The sequence below is a fragment of the Sus scrofa genome, chromosome 7 (assembly GCF_000003025.6).
Source record: "Sus scrofa isolate TJ Tabasco breed Duroc chromosome 7, Sscrofa11.1, whole genome shotgun sequence".
Classification (NCBI taxonomy): Eukaryota; Metazoa; Chordata; class Mammalia; order Artiodactyla; family Suidae; genus Sus; species Sus scrofa.
In genome coordinates this window covers 100824295-100846522 of record NC_010449.5, presented here as the reverse complement: position 1 = coordinate 100846522, position 22228 = coordinate 100824295, and the positions used below count along the sequence as shown (strand labels likewise).

General features: G+C 49.9%; 1 protein-coding gene across 5 annotated transcripts in view; it reads right to left on the bottom strand.

Annotated features, from left to right (window-relative positions):
• The window catches only part of ADCK1 (aarF domain containing kinase 1), a 132016-nt gene that overhangs the window by 62618 nt on the left and 47170 nt on the right, over nt 1–22228 (bottom strand). For all 5 annotated transcript variants that reach the window (XM_021099558.1, XM_021099561.1, XM_021099562.1 and 2 more), the window contains one exon: nt 12896–13099. In XM_021099558.1, coding sequence (XP_020955217.1) covers nt 12896–13099 — 204 coding nt within the window. The remainder of the gene's footprint in view (nt 1–12895; nt 13100–22228) is intronic.

Sequence of the window (22228 nt, the reverse complement as noted above, 5' to 3'; positions counted from 1 at the left end):
TACTTGCTGCCCAAGGCTACCACACCAAATTACCACAACCAGGTGCCTTAAAACAACGGCAGTGTGTTGTCTCAGTTCTGGGGACTCGAAGCCTGCAGTCAAGGTGTTGGCAGGCCTGCACTCCCTCTGAAGGTTCTAAGGGAGAATGCTTCCTTGCATTTCTTTCTTTTTTTTTTTTTCTTTCCTTTTTGGCCACACCCACAGCATATGGAAGTTCTGGGACCAGGGATCAAATCCAAGCCACCACTGCAGTATCGCAGGATCCTCAACCTGCTGAACCACAGCAGGAACTCCCCTTGCAACTTTTTTTTTTTTTTTAATTTTTTAGGGCCACACCTGCGGCATATAGACGTCCTCCAGGGGGTGACGTGAAGCTACAGCTGCCGGCCTACACTATAGCCACGACGATGCAGGATCTGAGCCTCGGACTGCAACCTATACCATAGCTCATGGCTACGCCGGATCCTGGACCCACTGAGCAAGGCCAGGGATCAAACCCACATCCTCATGGATGCTAGTGGGATTCGTTTCTGCTGAGCCATGACGGGAACTGCCCCCCACCCCCGCATCTTCATTTCTGCTGTCTGCCAGCAATCTTCCGAGTTGCTCAGTTTGTAGCTACATCACTCGAATCTCTACATCACATGGCCATCGTCACATGGCCTTCTTATGAGGCCACCAGTCACCGGATCTAGGCATCACCCCAATCCAGCATCAACTCCTCTTACGTTGCCTAATTATACCTGCAAAAACCAGTCTCAGGTTCCAGGCAGACATGAACAGGGGGAAGAAGGGGGACACCTCATTTTATAAAATGAAACAAGAGTTGGGGGATTCCCTCCTGAGGCCATAGCGGAGACGAGGAGAGGCTGAGAGCAGCCTGTGGAGGGACACAACTGGGAATCCAGCTGAGCCTCAGGAGGAAGTTGAGAGACTGAGAAGAGAGTCTGGGAAGGGCTCCCCAAAGCGCCAGCTCCACCCAAGCCCCCCTAGGATGTGGTCACATGAGAGGACATCGCCTTTCTGCCTCAGCCAGTTCAGCTGGGTCCCGATCCTCACAACCACAAAAGACCCAACACAGCCGTCTGCTTTGGGTTGACTTGCATCTTCCAAATATTCATGTGTTGAGGTCCTACCCCCTTGCACTTAGAGCATAAACTTATTTGGAAACAGGGTCCTTGCAGATGTAATTAGTTAGGATGAGGTCATGCTGAGGTGAACCCCTAATCCAACATGACTGCATTTACCACACACACACACACACACACACACACACACGCACGCACGCACATGCATAGAGAACACCAGGTGAAGGTGAGGCAGAGATGGAGGTGATGCTTCTCCAAGCCACGAACATCAAAGGTTGCCTGCAAACCACCAGAAGTGGAGGTGGGGGCATAACAGATTCTCCCCACAGCCTCAGGGAAACCACCCAGGCGACAACTGGAACTTGGACTTCCAGCCACCAGAACTATAAGACCAAAGATTTTTGTTGCATAAGCCACCCGCTTTGTGGTACTTTGTTATAATAGTCCTAGCAAACTAATACACCCCCAACACAGCCCTCTGTCGCTCCAGCCACACTGGTCTGCTCTCGGCACGACACGGGCTATGTTTCGCCCTCGCCACCACACCGCCCCACCTCTGTGCCCTCGTGCTTTCCCTTCTTAAGTCTCCCTCATCCTTGGAGGGGCAGCTCAGGGCCCACCTCCTCCAAGAATCCCCTTTTGAACCTCCCCTGAACTTTTCCTGCATCAGCTCCACAGCTGAGGATTTAACTGTTCTCTAGTTACTCCCTCTGTGTATTGTTCTGTCTGCCTGGCTTGGGGGGTGGGGAGGGAGGGACGCAGCTTTGACATTTTCTGTATCCTCCAGCGCGTTGGCACAGAGGTAAGACCCTATCAGCTCCTCAACAAACCTGCATGTTCTGAATGAGCAAAGCAGCAAGGAGCTGCCCAACCCTCCCAAGGCAGGGAGCGGGGCCACCAGGAGCCAAGGCCCTTTTTTCTCCATGGAACAGCCCAGACACAGCAGCTAAGTTGGGGGCTGGGGCAGCACCCTGCAGAACAGATCCCAGAGGAGAGGAGCACCCTGCTTTCGGGCTAAAGGTCAGCTGGTGAGCACATGGGCATCACGGCCCCAAACCACAGGCAAGGGGGAGGCCTGATAGGAGGATACAAAGAACAGAATCCTGTCCCCTTGAGGGATGAATTAAGAAAGTCAAAAGTCAAAGTCCACAGAAAACTCTAAGGTCCTGAGTAGGATGGAAACTACCTGAGACCTTCTGGATTTCCTTGACAGCCACACCAGCCTCATTCCCTGTGCTGGGTGTTCCTTCCAGGCACTAAGCTTCCAGCCCTGAACAGAAAAGGCCAGGAGGACAAGGCCTGGATCAGGAGTCAAAAGACCCAGGCTCTACCCCTGCTTTTACCACCAAGCAGCTGTGCCACTCTGGGTAAGCTTCTTCCCTTCTCTGAGCCTCAGTTTCCTCACCTAAGAAACTCAGGGGAAGGGCAAGATGATTTCTAAACCCTTACAACCCAGGAGTTAGTGACCCTCTCGGCTAACCTGTGCCCAAAGCACTTTCCACCAGACAGTGAAGGCTTAACAAGAAGCTGCAGTGTTTGTCAAACCCTAGGAAGATCCAGGCACCAGGTAAGGTCCTGGATATAATCTGAGGGCTCCATCTGACTGCTGCCTAGCTTCCCCCCAACCCCATACACCAGCCCCAGTTCCTAGCATTCACTACACACCAGGCCGTGCACTGCAGATGGGTTCATCTTTCAATCCTACTAGCCCTACTAATGCTAAGATCCTGTTATCATCCCTGTTTATAGATGAGGAAACTAGGGCTCAGAAAGACCTAGGGACACAGTAGGACAGGATAGCATTTGGGAACATGCAAGGCCCCCTGTCTCCACTGCATATTTTATTAACCTTCACGCCATGCTGCCTCAGAAATGATCCTTCGGCTCCTTCTAGAAGCCAGATGCTGCCCTAGCCTCAGCCCACAATTTAGGTCACCTGAGACATCCCCTCGCACGGCCCTTCCATACACAGGCTTGTACAGGTTTGTCCTAGGGGACAATGGGACCAAGACTGAGGCAGGGGCAGAGCTGGCCACCCTGAGGACACCAGGCCCCGCAACCCCATGCCACAATGTCTGGCATCAGACAGAGCACCTCGTGCAAGTTACCATCCACCCTCATATTCTGTGTGCCAGGCACCAGACGGCACTCTGAGGACACCCCAAGGTGAGTGGGAAGACCTGTCAACTGAGAACATACACCAGGCTCCGAGGTGACCAGACCACGGGCTGAAGTGAGAGGCCAGCCCCATTCCAAGGGACAGGGCATCCAAAGCGGTTCTTACTTCAACCCAACCGCACTGACCAACACCTGCCGTGCGCAGAGCCCACTGTGGGGCCCATGGGGGATTCGAGGTGGGGAAGCAACCAACAAGCCACTGCGGGAGAGCTGCAAGGGGAGAAGGCCTAACGCGCCGTTCATCCTGACGGGGGCGGCTTTACAGGCCCTGCAGCTCGGTTCCCACTGTGAAGTAAGTAATAGGAGTGCCCATCTCAGGGGTTCAGGGAGAAGTGAGTTGATCCACACGAAGCCTTTAAGGCAGGCACTCAGCGTGTGTGTGTGCTGCTGGTGGTGGCGGTGGTGTTAGACCCGGAGCCCAAAGGACAAGAAGGAGCTTGAGAAATAAAGAAGGAAACGAGAGGCCGGGCCTGAGGTGCGAATGCAGGTTGATGGGAGAAGCCAGTGTGGCCAGGGGGCATCTGTGTGGAGAGGGGGCAGGGCGACGGGGCTGGAAAGAATGTGGGGGCGCACGGGGGTCGGGGGGTAGGCAGCCTTCGTGCTCCCTTGGGTCCTCCAGACCACGGGCCTGAGAGGGATGTGGCCCAGGCTGTGTCAGGGTCACCCAGAAGCTACGGAATCATCGGACTGAAGGTGCCCCAGAGAGCAGAAAGGGAGCCCCCGCCCCAGAGGAGGCCTGGAGAGGGTGCTGGCCTGAGGGTGGGGCTGGTGCAGGCGGGCCAGGGGTGGGGGTGGGGGAGCCAGCGGTGGCCTCAGTCTCTCCCCCAGTGACGAATGGCGCGCCATCCGTCCCGACTGACATTAATGCTTCCCGCCATCCATCTCCCACTCGTTAAATTACCATTTTATGGCCCAAATCTCTCTCTCATAATTGATAAAAATCTCCTTTTGATGTGCAGCATTATTGGGGGGAAAATGTTTTTCTATTCTTTATTATGTTTTTAATATAAATGTATTTTTTATTGAGAGCTACTGGGAAGGCTGGATGGGCCCAAGTCAGGAGGGAGGGTAGGTTCTGTCTCTACCCCCCTCTGCCACCCCCCAGCCTCCCCACACTCCAGTTTCTTCTGTTGTGTTCCATTCCCAGAACACACACACGGTAGCCTGGGGGGGGGGGGAGCTGTCTGGGGAGACAAAGAAACCAGATGACAGAACAAACAAAGGTTGTGCTAAAGACCAAGAGGAGTGAGTCTGCAGATGGCTGAAGCCCTCAGGTGTTCTCCCCCAGAGGGGGGCAGGGGGGCAGTGGAACAGGGCAGGAGCCGGGAGGGCAGGGACCCCCAGGGGCTGGCAGAGTCCCTGGCACAGAGGACTGCAAGTAAATAAGAGGACAGGGAGAAGCTGGATCGGCACCGGAAAGGAAGGAGCAAGGAACACGAGAACGTGGCAGCCTGTGTCATCAGGGGAGGGAAGTCTTCTGCCAGCCATAGGCCCCCAGGTGGAACCGGCCCTGGGGGGCAGGAGGGGCTCCTCTGCCCTCTGGCCTAAGCCTTCCCCTAGCCCTGGTCCAACCCAGGGCATGCTCAGCCCACACCCAGCTCCTCCAGGACAAGGAAAGCTGAGTCTGGCTGCCGTCCTGCAAGTGAGGAAGGCTGGGTGGGTTCCGGACACAGCATAGCCACCAACTCAGGACCCTGGGCACCCGAGGCTCCACCTCCACCCCCTCACCCACAGAGTCAGATCAAGAACACAGCAGGTGCTGCCGATGGGCCTCAGGAAGCTGCCCACTGAGCTGCAGCAGGGTGGGGCTCCCTGGGTGGAGGGATGCTCTCCAGAAGCCCAGGGGACAGGCCCCTTGGCAGCCTGTGGCAGGGAAGGGCCCAGCCATGAGACGGATGCAGGGTACCCATCAGGGAGGGGAAGAGAAAGGAGAATTCTTCTAGCAAAATAGCATCAGGGACAGAGAACCATGTATCATATTAGAAAACCTGATTAAAGACCCAACTCCACCCTTCACAGTCTCAGAACCTTGGTTCCTCACACATAGAAAGCATCCCGCATAACACAGAGATGCTAGCAAACATTTGCTGGCCATTTGCCCTGTGCCAGGCATGCTCTACAGGCTCCACATTCAAGAACCCAGTTACTCTCTGCAGCAAGCCTGTGAGGCAGGTACTGTTATTATCCCTGTGTTACAGATGAGGAAACTGAGGGACAGAGAACATAAGTAACATGTCCAAGGTCACAAGCCAATAAACCAACACGCAGTCTGGCTCCTGCTCACCTCAAAGGCTCAATATGAAGCTCCGGGGTCATGTGACAGCAGGACCCAGGGTACAAAGGTACAGCCCCAGCCAAGGGCTGCATGGAGAACCATAAGGGTTAATTTATTTCATCTGCCAACTTGGCTGGGACACAGTGCCCAGAAATTGGGACAAACATTATTCTGATGTTTCTGTAAGGGTGTTCTAGGATGCGATTTATATTTAAAACAGTGCACTCTGAGTAAAGCAGACTGCCCACCACAATGCGGGTGGGCCTCATCCAATCAGTTGAAGGCCTGACTCAAATAAGACTGACCTCCCCGAGCAAGAGGGAATCCTGCCAGCAAATGGGTTTTCAGACTTGAACTGCAACATCAGCTTTTCTTGGGTCTCTAGCCTGATGGCCCACCCTGAAGATTTTGGACTTGCCAGCCTCCATAATTATATAGGCCAATTCCTTAAACTCAATCAATCGATCAATCATACTATGTATTTATTATATATAAGTACACACAAAAATCCTATTGGTTCTGTTTCTCTGGAACCCTGACTCCTAGGAGAATGAAACCCAGCCCTGGCAGAGCTGCCACCACCTGGAGGAAAGGATGCCCAGCTCAGGTGCTTTTCCTAGTTGTTACAAAGTCCTCTGCATGCCAGCAGAGGTCCTGTGGGCAGGTGTGGGGAAACAATGAGGGTCACCCCAGAGTTGGCCACTCACTCTCCACGCCCACCCACTCCCTCCCCTGGCCCCAAGGCCTCCACTCAAGCCCCTGCTCGTCTCTGCACTGAACCCACCCAGGGCTCCCACCACCAGGAAGCCTTGCCTAAGCGAGGAGCTCTCCTGCCTCACCTCCCTGCCTTCTGCTTTTGCTCCCGCTGGTCCTCTTGTCGACAGGGGCTTTTCTGCCACCCCCACCAAGCTTGAAAAATGAATGATGTTCTTGGGAGAAGAGCTTCTCTGTCTCTTTACTGAACTTTTGCTTACACTTTAAACATCACCCTGCCACCTGCACGTGCAGGTCCATGTGAAACAACAAAGCCTTCTCCCACCCGGATCACAATGGTTCTCGTCTGCAATCTCATGGTCACTCAGTCAGATGGTCCATCAGAACACCGAGCATTTGTCCCTGGGTGCTAGGGGGAGTTACAAAACAAGGTCACGTCTAGGTCCCCACCCCAAGGGAGCTCCACAAGCGAAGTCCCTACAAAGGTTTCAGGGCTCCACTCCGGCCCCTGACTTCATTTCTTTCAGTTGGTTTTTCACACAATTTCAGAGTTGGAAAGAATGTTGTCTGATACAATTATGTTCCAGGACAATACACAAAACTGGAACATTCACTGAAATATACAGGAAGGAGACTGGACATGTCTGTATGTGTGGGTGGAGGCAGTGAGTAGGGATGTGTGTGTGTCCATGACCAAAGAGAACTATCCTGGTGCAGCTGGCGGTTCTACCACCTCTTCCTCAGTCCCCCTACTCCCGAGCTCTCCACCCACCTCGAACCTCCCGCCTCCACCTTCCCTGCCTGTAAAGGTGACCTCCTTTCCCATGTCACTAGGAAAATCCAGCCCCACTCCAGCCGTCTTCTCTCAGGTCCCTCTCCAAGTCCTCCTCTGCCTTAGATTCACGTTAAGAACATTCAAAAGGCTCTTCATAATATGCCTCTGCCCCAACATTGCAAACCCAGCTCCACTATTCACCAGCTTGAACCCTGAATGGTCAACAAGACTATCCACCATGTACCCTCTGTGCTTTAGGCTTTCCAGGGCCTGCATCGTTGTTGTCCCATCTCATTGATCTGTAATTCCCTCCTCCAACCTCCACCTCTTCTAATCCCACCCATCTTTGAGAGCCTGGGCCAGATGCCACCTGCTTCAGAAAGCTTCCATCCACCCAAATATAACCTCTCTCTCTCACCCATTTTGGTTGCAGCCACAGCTTCCAGCTCTGTGCCTCTTTCACTAAACACCAGCTGCTTAGACAACAAAGAAAAGAAATGGAAAAACGAAGGAAAAGGTGTTGAACCACAGACGTGCACCTGCAGGGGGCCTCAGAGGACACCTACTCCAAACAGGGAAGGTGTAGCAATGGCCTGGTGGTCAATGTGAAGAACCCTGCCAGGTCCTCCAGCACTGAGCCAAGAGCTGGGGACCAGGGTGGGCCAAGCCTCATGGCCTAGGCTTGTTGCAATGGCTTGCATCCATTCAGGGTGCGGAGGTGTCATCCCAGGCTCCCTCCACAGCATGGACCTTGTCCAGGGGTAGAAAGAACCTGAGTCTCATCTAGCCGTCAGGGTGTCCCCCTGTAAGGAAGGGCCATGACTTCAACACCCCTCCCTGACTCTCAAGCTCAGGCGCCATCTGCTGGTCGGGACCAGCACTGCACCCACAACCCCAAGGGCAGTAAGGAGATCAAGGCTGAGACCATTCTCAACCCACTCCAGACACAAGCCACTTTGGGAGGCAGCAGAAATGACTCCACCTCCTAGAATTCTGACTTCTGACTGCTTCCCAGGACCTGTTCTTCACAACTTGAGACTAACATTCAAAATAAAAGGAAAAGAAAAAAAAAAAAAAAGGAGTTCCCTTTGTGGCTCAGAGGAAAGCAACCTGACTAGCATTCATGATGCAGGTTCCATCCCTGGCCTCGCTCAGTGGGTCGGGGATCCGGCGTTGCTGTGAGCTGTGGTGAAGGTCGTAGATGTGGCTTGGACCCCACATTGCTGTTGCTGTAGTTGTGGTGTACGGCCGGCAGATACAGCTCCAATTCGACCCCTAACCTGGAAAATTCCATATGCTGAAGGTGTGGCCCTAAAAAAAGAAAAAAAAATTAAAAATAGGGGAGGGGGAGGGAGTGGGATGGATTTATTGGAAGCTTGGGGCTAATAGATGTAAACTATTAGATTTGGACTGGATTAGCAATGAGATCCTGCTGTGCAGCACTGGGAACTACATCTGGTCACTTGTGATGGAGCCTGATAATGTGAGAGAAAAGAATGTATACATGTATGTGTAACTGGGTCACCATGCTGTACAGCAGAAAGTTGACAGAACACTGCAAACCAAGTATAACGGAAAAAAATAAAAATCATTATACAAACTAAAAAAAAAAAAAAAAAGAAAAAGAAATGGAAGAAAAGTTTCTTTCTGATAATACAAATAGAAACTTCCAAGGCACAGACATACAGACACACAGAAAAGTGATTTCCAAAGGGCTTCTGCCAAACAGAAGCTCTGCGACATAGGGAACAAAGCACTGGCCAGAAAATCAGAAGTTCTGAGGCCTCATCCCATCCCTCACGTGCCACTCCTCAGTTATGTGACCCCCTGCCTAGGCCAGTCCCTAACCAAGCTGGGACCCTTTCACTCGCCCTCACCTTACACTGATCGCACTGGCTATGCCACAGGGATCTGGACTAATCCAGGACTAAATGTAAAGCATGGGATCCAGAAGCGCTGCAACCTCACCCTCAACCCCCATGCTAGGGACACCCCCAGAGCCAGTCCTATCTGTCTGGGCATGGACCAGTCTGAGGATACTAGTGACCCTCCAAGGCCTCTGCTGATGCCCAAGAGGCATAGATGGGACCAATCAGAGCAAGCTGGAACACAATGGCCTGGAGCTCCCCTCCGGCCACCCCTCCCTGCTCAGGCTGAGATTTAGGGGCTGCTGCGTGGTCTTTGAGCCCTGGGTGACCTCAAAGCAATGGACTCGGACCTGGAAAGAAGACGATGATGCATGACAGACTCAGCTTCCTTTAGCCACCCTCCTGGACCCACGGACCTCGGGGCAGGCCTGGAGCCCAGGATAAGGAGGGCCACTCAAACATCTTCCTGGAGGAGGGCTGCCCCCGGAGAAGTGTCATGAGAGGGGCTGGAGGAGGAGGGAAGTGCAGCGTGAGTGACTTTCCCCGCCCTCACGCCCCCACACACACCTACCCTGCTTCCCACATGTCCCCTTTCCCCTCCCTCCACCCTCGAGCTGAGAAAGTGTGTCACCGGGAACAAATGCCATCTTCCCAGGAGGGAGGAGGAGGAGGGGAGAGGGAAGACTTTGACTGTATGCCTGTGGGGGCCGGGGTGAGAAACCAGAGGTTTCTGAGCTTCCCAGCTGTGAGGGACACCCCCTCTGAGCCCTGGCCTTGACATTAGCCTCCTTTTCTCAGAAGGCTTGAGACAAGCTGTGGGTCAGGAGCCACAGCCCACCATGCTCAGGACCACTTAGCTGGGGGGCCTAGAGAAGAGGCCTTGAAGATGCAGGCAGCATCTTCCAAGCCCAGAAATTCTCTGGCCAGCTGGATGGGCCACCATGGCTGCTGACTCCCCAAGCTTCCCATCTCGCTCCGCCTGCCTTAGAGGAAGTCCCTGACTTCTTCTTGCCTCCCGCTCCAGCTCTCCACAGACACGGGGGCCTCCAAGGGTTAATCTGCTGCCTTCCCTTCCTTGTCTCTGCCCCCACTGAGCTGCCACATGCCAGCAATGATGCACTTCGCACTGTTATTACAGTGATTTATTTAGTTTTAATTTGGGGGTGCATCTCGTGCTATAGGAAGCAGGAGGCCAATCATCTTGGCAAGAAGCAAAGCCCCGCGCAGGCTGTGCCATGCCAATCCTATCCCCTCTGCCAGCAGCCCCTCCACCCTAACCCCGCTCTTCCCAGACTGGCTCTGGCCCTCAGTCAGGTTTATTCTTCACTCAATCTCCCCCACCTCCTTGAAGGAGATGTTCCAAGAAGTAGGAAGGGAGTCCACAGACGTGTCTAGGCTCACCTCCTGTGTGATCTGGACACCTCAGATGGTCAGTTAATGAGGCTTGCTCAGGCCAGACCATCACTGAGAAGTGGGGCACCTTTGGCTGGATGCTGAGCACGTGCTACCAGCTCTACATTAAGGGACCGCTCCAAGCAGATCAGCGAAAATGGAACCACTGGTCCTTACGAACTTCTGCCCCTACTCTCCGCCTGGCCGTCAGTAGCCTAAGGAAACTCACCCATCAGGAGTTAATTCATTAAACAAACACTGGCGCCCACGTGACACCAGGTACTGCTCTGGAACCACAGATCCGAGTAAAAGGACCATCGTGGTCTTCATCCCCAAAGACTTTACAACTTACAGTGGAACCACCTAGACCCAGCTAACCAAGCCAGGGAAGGAAAGGTGTGCAGAGCGTCAGAGAGGACTTCGTTACAGCAGGCAGATAGCTAGGGATGAGCAGAGAAAGGGGGCGCAGTCAGGTGGCAGAAACCATGCATCACGTAAACAGTGGGGTCCACGGGCAGATGAAAAAAAGCAGGAACCTCCATTCTGACAGGAAACCACACATTCTGAGGTGAAAAGTGTGCGGAGACAAAGACAGACGAAACGGGCACGAATCTCCAGTCCAAATGCAACCTGCAGCTCGTTGCGCCCTCACGGCAGTAAAATCAGCCGTGTAGATAAGAAGCACCCATCACGCAACATGACACTTCTGATCAGAGCTAAATAAGGACAGAAGTCCCTCCCTCCTCCCTTCAGGAAGGTGGAGCTGGAATAAAAATTCTGGAATACAATGCCCAAACCCCTCCTTTCCAGTGCATATTCGGCCTATTCATGTGTATAACCAGCCTGCCAAAGAAATACTGGGCAGCTGCTGCCCTCTCTGCCCCCTCTCTTTAAGAGGCGTATTTCTCACTTAAATAAATCCTCACGTTTCTTTCTCAATGTCTGTCCCATTTCTTAATTCCTTCTGCGACAAGACAAGAACCTTCCCTTTGGGAACAACCTCATAAGAGAGCTGGAGTTCAGTGGAGACACCCAGCACCCAGCACAGTGTCCAGCATTTGATAAATGGATAGGTAGATGGATGAATGGTCTAAAAACACAAGGAATCACTTGAGAGGGAGAGGATGGGTAAAGAAATTCTCGGCAGACTGAGACCATGGCACAGTGCAAGTGGTCAGGATAGACCCTGAAAGCCCTGCTGAAGTTATTATTTGGGAAAACTGGCATCTTAAAGTCAATCCTCCATCAGGAAAGGCATCCACTGATTGAGGCTTGACTTTAAGGTTGTTTTGCTCAGAAAAATTCTAGAAGTTCCAAAGGATTTTCTCTCTAAGAGGAGAATTTCAAATATAGTAGCAGGTGAAGGGAGAAAAGTAGGTTTTTTGTTTTTGGGGTTTTTTTTTTTTTTTTTTTTTTTGGTTTTTTCAGTAGAGTTCTCTAAGGTATCATGAAATTACAGCATGTAATTGGTAAGACTGGGCCTGATCAGCTGATCAATACCCTGCAGACAGCTGCTCCAACCCATCCCCAAAAGCAAGACCAGCAGAACAGGGTCCACATCACTGTGCCCGGTCAGGTTCCACTCATCCCTCAGGTCCCTGGCATGAGTTCAGTGGAGTGTGGCCAGGGCTGTATGTACAGCCCTTTTTTCTGTTGCATCAGGCAGGTGAGATGAAGAGCAGGAAAGTGGGGTTTGAGGAGGCAGCTTTTAGCCCTTAGGAGGAGGTATTTATTAAATTAGAGATGACTGATAATAGAACAGACCCCCTTGCACAGCAGGTAAGAGAAGAAGCTTCCTATGACTGGAAGTAATCAAGCAGAGGACCAGAGAGAATGAATCTGCGCTGAACGGTTAGGACGGCTCACTGACAGAGCAGCACCCAGGAATCACCTGCTCGGGGCCCCCTTGCACGCTTTCCCTGACCACTCAAGCCTCCACCCTCGTCCACAAGGTGGGATTAATGACGGTACCTACCTCATAGGTTTGCCATCAGGATTCAGTGATAGAACACATGGAGATGAGCACAGCTGTCAGCACACGTACACCCTCAGTAACTGATAGATATTATTAGGTGCAACCATATGAGTCCACTTCATTACAGGTCAAAAACAGTCAATAGATCAGTGTCCGTGGCTCTGATCACCTGTTGTGGCTCAGCAGGTTATGAACTTGCCTAGTATCCATGAGGATGTGGGTTCAATCCTTAGCCTCACTCAGTGGGTTAAGGATCCAGCTGCTACCCTGATCTGTGCTGTAGATCGCCAACAGAGCTTAGATCTGGCATTGCTGAGGCTATGGCATAAGCCTGCAGCTGTAGCTGCGATTCGAACCCTAACCTGGGAACCTCCATATGTTGTAGGTGCACTCCTAATAAGCACAAGAAAAAAAATTATTAAAAAAAAACAATCAAATATCAACTATTTCACATGGTCTGACCAATCTTTTGTACTGAGGGCCACTCAGGTTTCTTCTAAGCTCTCTGGTTTCACACTGGAAGTTTCCACGTAGTTCTGCACCACCAGGCGCTAGGCAGCAAGAACTCTGTGAGGGGCCTTGGCGGAAGCACACTGTGCCCAGGGCCCACCCCTATCCGCGGAGCGGTACCTCCTTGCCCAGGTCCTCGCGGATGACCTGGCGAACCTCCTGCATGCTGCTCTGCGGGGCCTGGCTGTGCAGCACCTTCAGCGTGCTCGTGTACTCCTCTGGCAGCAGGTAGTCCAGGGCCCCCAGATGCTGGCCCACCTTGATAAATGTGCCCCGGTTGGCACAGCAGAGCTCACAGAGGCGCCGGGCGGAGCGGAGGTGCACCTGCAGGGAGACAGGTGGGGCCAGAGAGCCGTGAGTGCGCTGTGTCCATGGGATCCTGTCCTCTTTCCCTGCGCCCTCTGCTTGGAAACCCTGATTCACCCCCCCAACCCCACCCCCCGGGGATGGACACACACACACATACACACCCCTCCCTCTTCATTCTCCTTCAGCCTCCTGGGACCAGAGCAGTCAATTTCAACTCAAACTGTAGCCAGCCTTCTTACGTGGCTGGATGCTTCTGATTTCCTTCTTTCCTTCAGAACTTACCTGGTCCCGCGGCCTCAGAAACAAGAGTTCCTTCAAAGCTTTCAACCAACTCTATTACTTATGATTCATTCAGGGATACTCTGAGTTCACGTATTTGCCACCCACCCGTAGTATTAGTATTAGCCATACAAATAATACTATCTGTTAGTTGGGAGGGCTACAATTTTTAAAACATGGACATATTCGTTATTTCTTTGAATCCTTACAGCCACTCAGGGAGGCAAGTATGGGTATCTTTAAGGATAAGAAACTCAGATGTTTTGCTCATAAAGAACTAGCTAATAAATGCCAAAGGAAGGTCTAGAAAACACGCTAAACCTAGGACCCTTTAGCTCAGCAAACTTTAGCAGGGGTCTCCTATGAACTGGAGGAAAGCCTTACCTGGGGGCATCAGGCACGTGGAGTAGGCAGCAGTCCGGCAGTCCAGGACAGGCCAGCCTTAACATGTAGCCTAATGCCACCACCCAATGCCCATGTGTCCTCCCAGAGAGGGAGGTGGCCTGGATGTGCCCCCAAGCTGTGCATCCCATCATCACCCCCCTCAGCTGAGGGTCTAGGAATTTTGAGGGTCCTGCCTTCCTGGAGCTCCAGTGCTGAGGAAGGAACTGGCACACACAGAAGACAAGAGAGCCCAGTGCCCTGTAGGAACATGGTACCTCTTCCAAGGGAGTAAGTATCCGTGATGGACTTGCACTCTCAAGTTCTATGAAGGATGCTGACATAATTAATACTGGAGGCAACAAGCCACGTGAGGGGTTAAGTAACAGTTGGCAACAAAGGTGGAAGAAACATTCAGCACCCTACATAATTAGCTGCTAAATGAACCATACAGAAAATTGTTACTTTAGAAATTAAGAAAGAACACTGTAGCCCTGAACACCCTGTCCCAGCCGCCAGGGAGCCCACCTGCCCTCTTCCTCCACAGCAGAGCAAGGCCCCAGACTCCAGGCACTCACTGTGCCTGGGCCCTTGAAGGGCTCTGTGGGACACCTCTGCCTCCCACCCCGACCTACTCTTGGGGACCCTATGTGCACATGACTCCATCCCCCACAGACAGAGTGCTCAGCCTTGATGTGGGTACCTGGGCTAAACAGGCCAAGGAGTCTTTTTCCCCTGACAGAAGGGAGCAGGGAAAAGGTAATTAATTCTAAGAATTAGGAGAGAGAGAGAAAGACACCCCTCTAGATGAGAGAAAAGCTATGGGAGTTGGGGGCGGTTCTTAAAATTTGGGAAGTTCCCTGGTGACCTAGTGGTTAAGATCCAGAGTGGTCACTGCTGTGGCTTGGGTCACTGAAGTGGGCACAGCCCAAAAAAAAAAAAAAAAAAAAAAAAAAGACTTTGGAACTAGGGGCTGCGCTGGCCAGTACTGGATGGTGGAAGGTGTCAATATTCAAGGTCACACTCAAGTTCTGAGAAGACAGAAAGCAACCACACATGGCACGACACAGAACTGGGCATCTCCTCACATTACAGGGTCTGGGCTATTACCAAAAAAAAAAAAAAAAAAAAGACTTTTTGAGCTCAAATAGTCATCCCCAACTCCAGCCCTGCAGAATGAGAGGCAGCCAGAAAGGCATCCACAGCCATCAGTCCTCAGATACAGTGAAACCAGAGCCCGGGTCCCACCAGAGGCTCCCATGCGGATGCCCAGCACCCAGCTGGCTTGCCCAAGAACACATGCTTGCCCCCACACCAAAGCCATTCCAGGGTCTGGACCCACTGGCAGCAGAGGACTGGACTGGACGACAGGGTGAGGACACAACACTGACTCCTCCCCTTCCAGTGAGGATGACAATCCAGTGGATTCCCAGGGGGCTTACTGAGTTCCGTGCCCTCCACCACATCAGAGAACGACATGGGGCAGCAGGATCATGGTGGCAACTGCAGAGCTCACAGATGTCAGAGACAAGAGGGCTGGAATCAGTGGGGAGGCTTGGCTCCCGGGAGGAAGCAGAATGTGTGCCATTCATGAGTGTGGGGCCTCTCGCTGCAAATCCACCCTTCTCTGCCCTGCACTGTGATACTGGAGCTGGACTCTGTGTCATTTCTCCTTTGACAGATGCCTCACTATTAGGCTTTGTCAACAGGAGGCTCGGGGGAGGGGGTGTTACTGCGAGGCCACTGCAGTGCAAGGAGACTCCCATACTGTCCCCATGTGCCATTGTCAACTCAGCAGCCAGAGAGTCAGTGGCTTGGGGGTACCACTTTGGTGACCCGCACAGACCAGCCCACCCTCACTAAGTTTCTTCACTACCTGTTGGGCCCCTCCTGTGTCCCGAGTCAGGCGCGGTAAGTGTTCCCACCACCCAACAGGCCGCTCCTACCCACGAACTCCAGGTCACGCCCTCCTCCAAATTTCTCTGCCACCCGGCAGGCTGTTCCCATGGACCATGGCCTCCACTGCATCTCTTCATCATCAGGAAAGCCCTGCATCCAAGCCGTGCGTGTGGGAGGCCAGCCCCCCGCTGAGTCTTTAGCTCTATCCTTGTTCACTACCCCTCAGCTCGAGAGGAGCAGGTGCTTATGAGTTTACTACTTCCGCACACTTCAAATCTTCTTTTACTCCTTTTAGGAGAGAACTACCTTTTCCTAGTCAGTAAGTTCTTATAGTTTTCCCCATTTAAATTACAGGTGTGACTAGCCCCTGACAGATATACAGGACTAGCCCCTGAAACTGAATTTGAATAGCCAATAAAAAAGGAGGGCGTTTCAGGTTGAGAGAACAATCCACCACGGGGTGTGTGTGTGATGCTGAACTTGCCCAACCATTCTCTTTAGACTAGATTCACACCTGCATTTCTTTCTGCTGCTGGCAGAGAGCATCAGTCTCATCTGGCCAAGCCTTAAGGGAGCAGAGCCAGGGCTCTTTTGTCCTCACCTGTGGCTTCAGCCAGTGCCAGGTAGGGTGGCTCTGGACACAGAGTGATTCTCACCTTCAGGACACTATCTGGGCAATGCAGGGAGCCCTCTCTGGTCACACAAGCTCAGGCAGGCTGGTCTACCACTGACTCACTGGTTGCTTGGCACATCAGCCACTGGGGACAGAGACCATGTGTACACCATGTACCTCAAGGAAAACCACGCATGAGCCATAAATATAGATTGATGACAACCATGGGTCATATGCTCACAAAACCATCATCCATGAAACTGAATCAGCATCTACTGCAAATGGCACCCATATTTCAACCAAAGAAGCCCAAAGTCACCTTCACCAGCTTCTAAATAAACACAGACATACAAATAAACATCTATCTCACATGGGGGTGAGGGACACTGCCACTCACAAAAAAAATTTAAATGTCATTTTAAGGCCAAAAGACACAAATGCTGAACAATAGAGCAGTAAGTACTCTGATCTCCAGAGTCCCTTTCCAGTTCTAGCGCTTACAGCTCCACAGTCCTTTGGGATCAGAGGCAAGTCCCACTTAGAATCTCAAGAAACTACTGGCTTAGTGCAAACTCCCTCTCTGGCATTCACTTACTTAATTTGGTACTGTAAGGGGCTAAGCATGCTGGCAACAGGGAATACGTACGGGAATCTCACAGCTCTCTCCCAACCAAGATCCTTTCCCCTAACCAGGCAAACATGCTCAATGCAAAGCTTCCAGAATCTCCTGAGTTCTGCACTACCTTCAATCTAGTCCTTCCTACTCTACCTGTCTGGGAACACCCACATAGGCATCAGCACTAGGAGGACATGCAGCTAAATGAAAGCTAGTTTATAACACAACTGTCCAAGAGAACTTTCTGTAATGACGGAAACATTCAGCATCTGCACTGCCCAATACAGCGGCCACCAGCTACGTGACTTACAAGTGGCAGCGGAGCACTTGAAATGTAGCTGGTCAGGGTTCCTGTTGTGGCTCAGCAGGTTAATAGTTAATAGGCTCATAGTGTCTGTGAGGATGTGGGTTCAGGGCCTGGCCTTACTCAGTGGGTTAAGGATCCAGCGTTGCCACAAGCTTCAGTGTAGGTCACAGATGTGGCTTGGATCCGTGTGGCGGTGGCTGTGGCGTCGCCGGCAGCTGCAGCTCCAATTCGACCTCTAGCCCAGGAACTTCCATAGGCTGCAAGTGCAGCCATAAAAGAAAACAAACAAACAAACAAATAAATGTGGCCGGTGTGACCGAGAAACTGAATTTTTCATTTCATCTCAAATCATTTTATGACAAATGCTAAAGAATGTAGATTACTTTATTTTTTTGACCCTCGGTTTCCATTATCTGTAAGAAAAACCCAGAAGGCCTGAGCACTTACAAGCTATAGTATTTTTACTGAAGTAGAGTTGATTGATTTATATGACATTAGTTTCAAGTGAACAACAGGCTGACTCTGTTTGTATAGATTATATTCCATTTAAAGTTATTACAAAACAATGGCTATATTTTCCTGTGCTATATAGTATATTCCTGTTGCTTATGTACTTTACACACAGTAATTTGTATCGCTTAATCCCTTACCCCATCCTTCCCCTCCCCACTTCCCTCTCCCCACTGGTATCCACTCGTTTGTTCTCTGTATGCATGAGTCTGTTTCTGTTTTCTTATATACATTTGCTTGATTTATTTTTTAGATTCCACATATAAGTGGAGTATTAGTCTTCCTCTGTCTGACTTATTTCACTAAGCATAATACCCTCCAGGCCATCCATGTAGTTGCAAATGGCAAAATTCACTTTTTTCTTATGGCTGAGTCATTACCACATCTTCTCTAACCATTCATCAGTTGATGGGGGCTTAGGTTGCTGCCATATCTTGACTATTGTAAATAGTGCTGCTATGGATATTAAGGTGCATATATCTTTTCAAATTAATGTTTTCATTTCCTTCCAATTTATACCCCATAGTAGAATTGCTGGATCATATATACGACGGCTCTGTTTTTAGTTTTTTGAGGAACCTCCATGTTGTTGTCCATTGTGGCTGCACCAATTTACAATCCTACCAACAGTGTACTAGGGTACCCTTTTCTCCACATTCTCACAACACTTGCTATTTGTAAACTTTTAAATGATGGCCATTTTGATAGGTGTGAGGTGATATTTCATTGTGGTTTTGATTTGCATTTCTCTGACGATTAGTAATGTTGAGCATTTTTTTCATGTGCCTGTTGGCCATCTGTACGTCTTCTTTGGAAAAATGTCTATTCAGGTCTTCTGCCCATTTTTTTAATCAGGTTGTTGGTTTTCTGATACTGAATTGTATGAGCCATTTATATATTTTGGGCATTAATCCCTGATCATCATATCATTTGTAAATATACTCTCCCATTCAGTAGGTTGTCTTTTCATTTTGTCAGTGGTTTCCTTTGCCGTGCAAAAGCTTTTAACTTTAATTAAGTCCCATTTGTTTAGTTTTGCTTTTATTTCTTTTGCCTTAAAAGACAGATCCAAGAAAATCTTGCTACAATTTGTGTCAAAGAATGTTCTGCCTATGTCCTCTTCTAGGAATTTTATGGTTCTATGTCTTACATTTAGGTCTTTAATCCATCTGAGTTTATTTTTGTATTTGGTGTGAGGAAATGGCCTAATCTCATTCTTTTTCATGCAGCTGTCCAGTTTTCTCAGCACTACTTATCAAAGAGACTATTTTCTCCGTTGTATATCCTTGCCTCCTATGTCATTAATTAATTGTCTGGGTTTACTTCTGGGCTCTCTATTCTCTTCCATTGATTTATGCATCTGTTTTTGTGCCAGAACCATGTTGTTTTGATTACTGCAGCTTTGTAGCATAGTCTGAGCATGATACCTTCAGCTTTATTCTTTTTTCTCAAGATCAGTCTGGCAATTCAGGGTCTTTCGTGGTTCCGTATAAATTTTAGGATTATAGGTGTTCCCGTGGTGGCTCAGTTCCTTGAGGATGCAGGTTTGATCTCTTGTCTCCCTCAGTGGGTTAAGGATCTGGTGTTGCCATGAGCTGTGGTGTAGGTCACAGACATGGCTCAGATCTTGCATTGCTGTGGATGTGGCACAGACCAGCAGCTGTAGCTCTGATTTGACCCCTAGCCTGGGAACTTCCATATGCTGCAGGTGCAGCTCTAAAAAGCAAATTAAAAAAAAAAAAATTATAGGATTATTTGTTCTAGTCATGGGTACTTTGATTTTATTTAATTTTAAATAATTTAAATTTAAATGGCTACATAGAGCCAGTGGCTACCATATTGGATAGTTCAGGTTAATAAATTAATAACAACCATAACAAATAATCACTTACATAGTCCTGTTTTAAGTACTGTTCATAGCCTATAGTAAACACTCAAATATAGGTGGGTGGTAGCTGTAATTGTTTTTAAACTTGCCCAATATCTTTGTAAAATAGAACTAAAATGTATCTTTAAAGATGAAGACATAATCTCAGGTCCTGTCACATTCCCAAGGTCCAAGAGTCAGTAAACGATGAAATGTGAGTGTGTTCCATGTGCCAGGAAATAGGCTTTAAGTGAATTTCTCTATGTACAAGTATTATGGGAATGCAAGGAAGTACAGCTGTGATCCTCATGAGCAAAGAGCTTACAGTGCAGACCGAGGTGGACATGAACCCATGAAACTAGAACCACCAGTGGAAGCCAATATAAGCAGCTGCCCAGTTACTCCCAGGTATGACAGGTGCTGAAGAGGGCACCAGGGTAGCCATGGGTGTTAAACCAAGTGCATACAGTTTAAAAGGCCAATGCCAAGCTGCAGCTGGTCCTGATTAGAACAAACTGAGATCATAAAACCTAATGATTTATCGCAATGGCTTTAGAATCGAATAAACACGGGTTCAAATCCTACTTTGCTACTTACTTGTCATGTAACTTTGGACAAGTTAATTAACTTTGAGGCCTCAGTTTCTTCATCAGTAAAAGGAAGAGAAAAATGATAACTGTCCCTGTGATGAATGAAAGAAGCAATGTACAGGAGTTCCCATCGTGGCACAGCAGAAACGAATCCGACTAGGAACCATGAGGTTGCAGGTTCAATCCCTGCCCTCGCTCAGTGGCTTAAGGATCTGGGGTTGCCGTGAGCTGTGGTATAGGTCGCAGATGCAGCTTGGATCCTGCATTTGATGTGGCGTAGGCCGGCAACTGAAGCTCCGATTGGACCCCTAGCCTGGGAACCTCCATATGCCGCTGGTGTGGCCCTAAAAAGCAAAATAAATACATAAATAAAATATAAATTAAAAAAAAGAAAGAAGCAACGCATAAAAAAGAGCTTAGCACGGGGCCCAGGACATAATCAGCGCTCAATAAATGATGGAAAGAGACAGGGGAAAAAAATCAGTCTTCCTAGAAAAATGAAATTTAAAACAAAAAAAAGAACACTTTGGGCCCATCTACTCCCAGGACTCTGTTCAGTCCAACAAGTCTCACCCATAATCTAACTGACAGAAACGGTAGCTAATTTCATGCTCTGTCATCTGAATTGCACAGCAAGTGTGCACAAGCAAATAGCTATAAAGCATTATTCCAAATACACTGACTTCAGGTTCTCTTCCCCAAAGATCTGCTATGTGATGAAGAAAATTTTTGAGTAAAAACAGCTTTGTTCTTCTCAACTGCTGAATAGGCATCTTACAGTACGACAACCCTACTCACCTGCAGAGTCTGGAAATACAGAGAACCTGAGTTTAGGATTCCTCCGTAAGTTCCCACTTTGCTTTTCCCGGGGTACTCTTTAAAATAACCACTTAGAGTTAAGCCCTAGAAAAGTTAGTTCTTTCTGCCCAAATCACCTTATAAGTATAGCTGAGTGTCGAACATTACAAGGATTAATCCCACGCAGTCAAAAACCCACGTGTAATTTATAGTCAGCCCCTGGTAGCCACAGTTCTCAGCATCTACTGATGCAACCAACCACAGGTTGTGTGAACTGTAGTATTTACTGGGGGAAAAAATCAACAATGAAGTAGACCCGTGCACTTCAAACCTGCATTGTTCAAGGGTCAGCTATAGTTGGTGCTAGCTATACTCCTACCTCCTGCTTGCTGCCCAGTTCCTCCCAGCTATGACAGGTGATGACCTGGGATGGAGAACTGCCCTTCCCCCAGCTCACGGAGCCCCCTTGCTCTGGGATCTGTTAAGTAATAATAAATCTTGTGACTCTATTTCCATGTGTGGGCATATTTAAACTGCATCTTCAATCAAAACGACCCAGTGGGGGAGTTCCCATTGTGGCTGAGTGAGTTACAAACCTGACAAGTATCCATGAGGATACAGGTTTGATTCCTGGCCTTGCTCAGTGGGTTAAGGATCTGATGTTGCTGTGAGCTGTGGTGTAGGTCGCAGTCACAGCTTGGATCCCACATTGCTGTGGCTGTGTTGTTGGCCGGCAGCTGCAGCTCCAATTTGACCCCTAGCCTGGGAACTTCCACATGCCTCAGGTGTGGCCCTGAAAAAAAGATAAAAGTCCCAGAGTGTTAGCCAGGATGCTGAGGGAGTTACCTGCCAACCACCCCCCCAACACCCATGCGGGTGGCTTGTGCTCCCTCCTTCAGCAGCTCATAATCTGCGTATTCATAATTCAATCCACCATCTCTAGTTTTTCAACACATGCTCCTACCCTAACACTGACCACCCGTGTGCTCACGGGACCCGAGTCCTGCCCTTACCTGGCACCTGGTTTCACGAGCTGGTTGGCTGTGTCAGTACAGTATGTCCTCACTGCAGAACTCCCACACTTCCCCTTCCGCTCCTGCCAAAATGTGGCAGGAACAGCTGGCATGGACTCTCTGCACCTCCTCTAACTTCATTTTCACTCCCAGCTGAGCAACTTGCCTTATGATTATCTCATTACCAATAACCTTGTTGTAATGAGTTTTAATCTGCCTCATATTAATTAAAAGCATTGTCATTAGCCAGCTTAGTTTGGGGAGGGGGGGC